The sequence below is a fragment of the Chrysochloris asiatica genome, unplaced genomic scaffold (assembly GCF_000296735.1).
Source record: "Chrysochloris asiatica unplaced genomic scaffold, ChrAsi1.0 scaffold00042, whole genome shotgun sequence".
Taxonomy (NCBI): domain Eukaryota; kingdom Metazoa; phylum Chordata; class Mammalia; order Afrosoricida; family Chrysochloridae; genus Chrysochloris; species Chrysochloris asiatica.
In genome coordinates, this window is record NW_006408560.1 from 7,377,851 (window position 1) to 7,386,739 (window position 8,889).

Here is an 8,889-nt window from a genome sequence, read left to right on the forward strand (position 1 = left end):
CAGTCCCAAATACCTGCCTATCCCTCTAGGCAACTCTCCTTCACTATTCATTGTACTCTAGTCATACTAACCTTTTTTCCCCTTGAACTCTCTAATTCCCATCCAAGATTTTGTATTCCTCTTTGCCAGTAATATTCCCTCTCCAAATCATTGTCTGGCTGGTTTCTTCTTATTCAGGTCTCAGTTTAAATGCCACCTCCTCAGAGACATTCCCCCTATCTCTTCATTTACTTCATCACTTTTTCTAAGAATTTTAATGGCATTTAACACTATTGGGAATTATCTGATGACTGTTTAAATGACTGTTTTCCCACAATAGAAGGGATCCTTTTTGTCTTGTTGACCATTACGAACTTACCCAGCTTCTACCCAGAATATCTATTTAGCATATAACAAGCACGCAATGCTTACTCTGTGCCTGTAAAAGGGTGGTTAGGAACCATGGTTAAAAAATGTGTCCTCTTCACAATTTTTCCCAGGGCTGGACTTCTTTATATATGCTGATAAACATATACTAAGTATGCAAAAAGGCTCCTAAATCTATAATAAGACCTCATGAGTTGAAATTTCATTAATTCAGAATTTATGATAAATTTAACCTAGACCAGCTGCTCCTCGGGAGAAAGATGAAGCAGTCTGCTTCGGTAAAGACTTACAGCCTTGGAAACCCTGTGGAGCTATTCTACTCTGTGCTATAGGGTCTTTCTGAGTCAGAATTGACTCCATAAGTATATGGAAATTGATGTTTGAATGCTTATAAAGAAATAGTTATTAAATTAATAGTATAAACAAAGTAGAAAGCATGTGGAATTAAGTGAATACATATTTTTAAAGACTTAAAAATCATTAATTTTCATAAATTAATATGTGTTACTAATACAATGATTCTTAAACAATCAAGACTGGCTTGGCAAATTTTGTTTATTAATTTCACTAGCTTTACAGGAGCTAATATTTGTTTTAAAATATTTAAATGTTCAAACTTTTTAGTAATTTATACTGGCCTCTGCCCAAGTTAGTTAAACTACAAAGTAATTGCTGTTAGAAATGCTGAATGTAAACTGTAAAAAAAAAAAAAAAAGATAGTAAAAAACTTACATATTTTTTCTGTAAGGCATCATAGCAACCTAGCATCCTAGAAAAAGAAAGTTTCTTATTTAGATGGAATGCATTTCTAGAGAATAAAGTTCTTTTCACAAATATCCATAGTACCTCAATACTAACTAATACACAATTTCTTATTCAAGTTCTCTTCTAATTAACTAGATCAAACATACATACACAAACAAAAAACAATGTGGCAGAATATAAAATGCTGGTAGGGAACATAAAATATGTAAGCTATTTTTGGACAGCAATAATAGAAAAATTGGGCCTGAAAATACTACGCTTCTGTGGGCATGAAAAATGGAAACTAATGCAAATATTTGCAGTATCAGTGTCCAGTGTTAAAAGAGGAATCACTAAAATTGAGTTAAGCAAGAGAAAAAAAAATAAGATTTATGAAAAAAAAATTTTTTTTCTATCTTTAAGTGTTCTTTTACTTACCACTTCACTAACTGTGTAGATCCTGGACAATTTTTATCTTCTCTCAGAATTTTGACAGAAAAATCTAAACACAAAAATGATGATATAAAGACCATTATTTTAAGAACAGTACATATGAATAGTAACAACTAGAAATTTATAAATATTTTTTTACCAGCTATATACTATGTTAGGAATCCTGGTGTGGTGCTGTAGGATAAGCACTCGACCTGAAGGTTTGTTTGAACGGCATGGGCAGTGGTTCAAACTCACTGTCTGCTCCTTGGAAACTCTATACAGGTTTGCTATGTGTCAAAACTGGCTCAACAGCACTTAACAACAACAACAGATACTATGTTAAGAAGCAGTTCTAATCAACCAGGTGCTCCTTGGGAGAAAGATGAGGCTTTCTGCTCCCACAAAGATTTACAGCCTTGGAAACTCTATATAGGGTTGCTATGAGTCGGAACAGACTCCATGGCACATAACCACCACCACCACCATATACTATGTTATTAATGGCATGAACTTTTAGATGATAGATATTAGTCATATATTGCTGTCTTTGTTAAATGCTGTTAATTAGCCAAAAATAAGGATGAAAGGCTATACGGAGATATTGTTCTCATTACGGTATAATAATGATTAAGATACATATGCATGGGTATAAAAATTGTCTTTTTTAAAAGCTATACTGTTGTTAAGTGTCGTCAAGTCAGTTCCAATTCATTGAGACGCTGTATAGAGTTTCTGAGAAGCAGCTACTGGGTTTGAACTGCTGACCCTGTGGTTCGAAGTCCAGTGTGGATCCTATGCTTTAATGCTTTCATTATCCTAAAGTCTTAGAATATTTGTTATGGACCTTATCCCGGTAAAATGTTTGTCAAGGGCCAATAAATTAACTGGCTCTCAAAGACAAAGAATGTTGCAGAGAAGTAACATGAAACACAGTGAAAAAGACTAAATGCATCTCTTAGCCTCAGGTTCCTAGTATGAAAAATAAGGAAAATACAAGGGGGCTTCAAAAATTTGTGGAAAGACAGACTCCTGGGGACCTTGAGATGAGAGACAGAAGGGCTGGCTGCCCCAAAGTTTGAGGAGACTTGGGACCACTGAGCCTGTGGACACTGACCTAGCCACTGCAGATCTAGAGCTGAGAGTAAACTGTCCAGCTGATATGATGTGGGAGGAGGTGCACAAGAATGCCCAAACTTGCAGATAGTATCTATTTGATCTAGCTTGCATGGCTTGACAATCAGAAAGAACTCTACTAAAAGAAGATAAAGAAATTTGATACTGGAAACAAGTATAAATTACTACAATTTGATGAACTTGACTTTAACTTATAGATGTTGTTAAATGCAGTCGAGTGGGTTCTGACCCATAGTGACCCCATACAGGGTTTCCGAGGAGCAGCTGATGAGTTTGAACCACCAACCTTGTGATTCAAACAGACTTTGCAGTCCAGTGCATTTACTCACAGTGCCACACCAGGATTCCATAACTTACAGATGTAGTAGCACAAAATACTATCTTAGAGGGAAGGAGTCTTCAAATCAAGATGCAAGCATATCCCATCAGTACGCAGTGTTGATAGGGATGGGCAACTCAGACACTGGATACCTAAAATAGGGGGGCTATCAATGCACTGTACTGCAAGGTCCATTTGAACCATAAGGTTGGCAGTTCAAGCTCACCAGCCACTCCTTGGAAACACTATACATGGTTGCTATGGGTCGAAACTTACTCGATGGCACTTAACAATAACAACAATATAAAGGTATGAAGTTTCATGAAGGAGTTTAGTTTCAGAGAGACTGGGGGAAGGTAGAATCCACACTGAATCGTTTCTATCTTGTCTAGATGGGTCAAGTGAAAGAAGATGGGGATAGGATTCTTTTAATAGTAATTATTATCATGACTAATTGCGATTGTCACAATTGTAAAGGTAGAAGATGTGTAATAAAAAAAGGGGAAGTAGTTAATCTTACATTCCAGGTACCGAGAACCCTAGGACCAGCAAGAGGGAAGAGTATGAGCAGAATATGGGCTCCTAACACCAGAGACGGAGGCAGAGGCGATGGCATGGCAAGATAGACCATTTGAGGATTCTAGAATCATGGAAAGAGAAAGGCTGTGTGCTGACAAACAGGAGGCTGGTTTGCAAACGGTGCCCTTTGGTTGTTTAAATGATTATATATTCCTATGTGTTCTTGTCTATATCAAAAAAGGAGATTGTAATCATTACAATGAAACAAGATGAGATTGGTTGAGTGCAAAACTGATGTTCTGCCATGTAGACTATCACTCAATAAAAGCTTTTTTTAAAAAATTAAATAATTTGTGGAAAGACAGAATTATATGGTCTGTGAATTGTATCTTAGAGTCATTGTTAGGCACGCTGGTGGTACAATGATTAAGACACTTGACTGCTAACTGAAAGGTTGGAGGTTTGAATCCACCTGCCGTTCTGTGGGAGAAAAATGTGGCAGTCTGCTTCTGTAAAGATTTACAGCCTTGAAAACCCGATGGGGATAATCCTGTCTTGTAGGGTCACTATGACTCATAACTGACTCATAGCTTAAATCTATTATTAAAAAAACAGACTTAAATCTATATTCAAAGGTTATAGTTTTAGAGCAAACAAAAGTAAAAACATTTTTTAAAAAGTTTAAAAATAAGTATCACATTACCATCTAGGTATCTTGTTCCATAAGCACGTTCTGGAAATATTCCTCTCAAATACGTGATACAGGATACTGAAATTGCTAGGAGCCTCTTTACTAACACCAAAGACTGCTGCTCAGTTGATATTTTATTGGGAAATATCAATGCACTCTAAAATTCAAGAGAAATGAAAACATTTTATTGAATTAGAAAATTAAAATTTTCCAGAACTTAAAATAGATCTAATTTTGTATAAGCATGTTGTGGTTTTTAAGTGTCATTGAGTTGTTTCTGACTCACAGTGACCCTGTAGAGGGTTTCTGAGGAGCATCTGGTGAGTTTGAACTGCCCACCTTGCAGTTCAAACTAACCTTGCGGTTCAGTGCTTTATCCTACAACGCCATACCAGGGCTTTCCAAAAGAATCCCTCCCCATAGATTGGTAATTTCCAGGAAGTAGACACGACTTCTAAGATGTGAAGGTATTTCAGGATAGCAGCCTAAAGATAACATGCAAAAAGTGCTTAAGAGTCTTGTTAAGAATTCTCTTTGCAGGTTATCTGTGTGTTATCGATTTTTAGTTTCCTTTTTAGTCACTGAATATGTTTAACACAGGTAACTGTCCATACAAAATCCTGTGCAAACATACACTGGGGCATGTTGATATTCATTCTCCAGGAGTGGGCTGCTCTGAAAAATAATTTCATTAAAATAACAGAATCTAATTTAATTACTTGAGGATATCCAACAACAATAATAACAACAATGTAAGTAAAATTTGAACCAGTGATTTAATGCAATACATCAAACATCCAATAGATTTTTAAATTAATTCAAAACAGTTTAGCAAATATTTTCATTCTTAAAGCATGGAGTTTCTGATATCATTAAACCCTCAAACAGTTGACTCCTACTTTATATATCTATGTTGTTGTTGTTAAGTGCCGTCAAGTAGGTTCCGACCCATAGCAACCCTGTATAGGGTTTCCGAAGAAACTCTGGTGAGCTAGATCCACCGACCTTACAGTTCAAATGGCTTTCCAGTCTGGTGCATCAAACCACAGTGCTACACCAGAACTCCTATATATGTATGTTGTTGTTAGGTAGCCATTAAGTCAGTACCGACTCATAGTTACCCTATTCACAACAGAATGAAACACTGCCCGATCCTGGGCCAACCTCACAATTGCTGCCACGCTTGAGCCCATTAATGCTGCCACTTTGCCAATCTATCTTGCTGAGGGATCTTCTCTTTTTCTCTGGCTCTCCACCTTACCAAACATGATAAACTTTTCCAGCGAATGGTTCCTCCTGACAACATGTCTGAAGTATGAGAGACGAAGTTTGGCCATCCTGGCCTCTAAGGAGCACTCTGGCTGCACTTCTTCCAACACAGATCTGTTGGTTCTTTTGGCAGCCCATGACACTTTCAATATTCTCATCCAACACCATCACTTAAAAGCATCAATTTTTCTACGGTCTTCCTTATTCACTGTCCAGCTTTCACATCATATGAGGTTACTGAAAATACCATGGCTTGGGTCAGGCACAACTTAGTCTTCAAGCTGACATCTTTGTTCTTCAACACTTTAAAAAGGTCTTGTGCAGCAGATTTGCCTAATGTAATACGTCATCTTATTTCTTGATTGCTGCTTCCATGAGTGTTGATAGTTGATCCAAGAAGAATGAAGTCCTTGACAACTTCAATCTTTTCTTCATTGATAAGATGTTGTTTATTGGTCCAGTGCTGAGACTTTTTGTTTTCTTTACATTGAGAGGCAATCCATACTGAAGCTGTGCTCTTTGATCTTCATCAGTAAATATTTTAAGGCCTCTTCACTTTCAGCAAGCAAGGTTATATCATTTGCATATCACAGGTTGTTAATGAGTCTTCCTTCAATCCTGGTGCCATGTTTTTCTTGATATAACCTAGCTTCTTAGATTATTTGCTCAGCATACAGGTTGAATAAGTACGGTGAAAGAATACAACCCTGTTGCACACCTTTCTTAATTTTAAATCATTCAGTGTTCCCATGTTCTATTTGAACAACTGCCTCTTGATGTATGTACAGATTCCTCATGAGCACAATTAAGTGTTCCTTAATACTCATATTTCGCAATGTTGTCCATAGCTTGTCATGATCCACACAATCAAAAGCCTTTGGATCGTCAATAAAGCACAGGTAAACATCTTTCTGATATTCTCTGCTTTCAACCAAGCTTCTTCGGACATCAGCAATGATATCCCTCATTCCACGGCCTCTTCTGAATCTGGCTTGAACCTCTGGAAGTTCTCTGTCAATGTATGCTTGCAGGCTTTTCTGTATTACCTTTAGTAAAACTTTACTCACATAGGATATCAAAGATATTATTGTCCAGTGATTTCACATTCCGTTGGGAATTCTGTCCACAGCTTCTCTTTGGAATGGACACAAATAAGGATCTCTTCCAATCAGTTGGCCAGATAGTTGTCGTCCAAATTTCTTGGCATAGACGAGTGAGTGCCTCTTGTGAATTTGTATATGTGCAATTAATGATGGTCTGTTACACAATCTGCCCCTGGCCTTGTTTTAACTGATGAAATGGAGCTTTTCCATCATTTCTTTCTGCAGATGTAGTCAATTTGATTTCTGTGTATTCCATCTGGCAAGGTCCATGTGTATAGTCATCTTTTATGCTGTCTAAAGAAAGTATTTGAAATGAACAAATGGTTGATTTTTCAGAATTCTATCATGCGATCTCCAGCATCATTTCTATCACCAAGGCCATATTTTCCAACTACTGATACTTCCTTTTTGCTCCCAACCTTTGCATTCCAATCACCATTAATGTTCAATACACCTTGATAACATGTTTGATCCATTTCAGGTTGAAGAAGATGATAGAATTCTTCTATTTCATCCTAACTGGCTTTAGTTGTTGGTGTGTAAATTTGAATAATAGTAGTATTAACTGGTCTTTCCTGTGGTGGTGGCAGCTGTGGAGGCGGTTCCGACTCATAGCTACCCTGTACAGGGTTTCCGAGGCTGTAAATCTTTATGGGAGCAGAACACCTCATCTTTCTCCCGCGGAGCAGCTGGTAGTTTCGAACTGCTGACCTTGCGGTTCGCAGCCCGATTTGTAACCACTATGCTACCAGAGCTCCTTGTCTGTAGGAACATGGATATTATCATATCACAGACAGTGTTGTACCTCATGACTAATCTGGAGATGTTCTTTTTTTTTTAATGTTTTATTGTGAATTATGTGATAATTTACATGGGAGAACATTAGTTTTATACTCATCCTATCATACATTGTTTCATTGCCATGGTTATAATCCCCTCCATGAATCATCAACTAACCACAGTGTACACCCTGCAAGCCTGCCCCCCACACCCACCCCACCCACCCACCCGGTCTTCAGCACACAGCTCTTCCCTCTCTCACTCTCTGGGTCTAAAGTCCCCAGCTGCTCCATCTCTCCACATCATAATCTCTGTCTCTATCTCTGGCATCACTGCTTCTCTGGGTATGGTCCCGCTCTTTGCTTTTCTCCCTTGATGGTCCAAGGGACCTTCGCTCCTAGACTTCAAAGTTAATCACTCCCCTCCTTGCTACAAAACGTCTACCTTTACATTTCTAAGCCTCACAATCAGTCCTGGTAACAATTATCCACTATTGTATCACAAGAGACCTATCCGCATTTCCTTTCATCAGTCCCACCTAGACAGATTGGATACTGCTCAGTGGAGATTCTACCTTCCTCCACACCCTCTGGATCTAGATTCCCTCTTGAAAGCTTGTAAGCCAGTCACTTCTTGCCTTTGAAACCCTCCCATTTTGGGTAGCCAATATCCAAGTTGCCCAACCCTGTCTACTCTGTGTATGGAGGGGTGGGAATGATCCTTGCTATAAAGATTTGTTCCCTCTTTTGAGCTACTGCATCCATAAGTGTAGGTCATTTATTCTTTTTATCCCTCTTCTTTCTTCTTCTAGTTAAGCTCTGATCAACCAGTTATTGAAGCCAGGTCAAGTGGGTATTGTCTGCAAGTGTGGGTGTTCTTGTGCATATGCCCTCTCTTCTTATTAGCTAGACACTTGACTCTCCACTCTAGTTATCTGTGGCTATGTCACTGACTCTGGTCCAAAGAGTCCCCAGGTCTTGCCACACTGCTGGCCAACCAAGTCTCCACCAGGATTCGCAGGAGTCTATTAAATGTTGTAAGGCTTAGCTAGCAGGGTCACTGCTGTTTTTCCCTCACTTCCCCTTATCAGTGGCGAACATGGCCACCAATCATTGTATTCCCATTGAGTCTTAATCTTGAAAGGGGGTTTTCTCTGAGGGGACCCGACCACTTGTCTTGATGTCTCCAGGGCAAGCAACTTGCTTGTTCTTGTAGTAATCAGTTGTTCTGCTTATATTGTTTTGTCTTTTTCCTGTCAGTCTTTCTTTCATGAAGTATCTTCTGTTCTTCTGGCCACTCCAAGCTGGTCTGCTTGTCCTTTTAAGTGGAAATTTCCCTCCTCTGAAGATTTTGGATGCTGTTCAGGATTAGACCTATGGTCTTATGTAATGCAGAAACTCCACAGGAAGCCTCCTTGACTGGGCACGTTGTAGCCCCATTATAGGTATTCCAATCAGTTATAGGCAGAAGACGGACTTACAAGCTTTCTATGGTGATATTTTTGGCTAGCCTTTCTCTCCCCCTCAAGT

At 38.6% G+C, this 8,889-nt stretch overlaps 1 protein-coding gene across 1 annotated transcript in view; it reads right to left on the reverse strand.

Annotated features, from left to right (window-relative positions):
- Positions 1-5,514, reverse strand: part of HORMAD1 (HORMA domain containing 1) — a 30,514-nt gene extending 25,000 nt beyond the window's left edge. The window contains exons 1-4 of the mRNA XM_006861703.1: positions 5,470-5,514; positions 4,221-4,365; positions 1,549-1,612; positions 1,099-1,135 (exon numbers count right to left, since the gene is read on the reverse strand). Coding sequence (XP_006861765.1) covers positions 1,099-1,135; positions 1,549-1,612; positions 4,221-4,365; positions 5,470-5,514 — 291 coding nt within the window. The remainder of the gene's footprint in view (positions 1-1,098; positions 1,136-1,548; positions 1,613-4,220; positions 4,366-5,469) is intronic.
- Between the last annotated feature and the right edge of the window lie 3,375 nt (positions 5,515-8,889).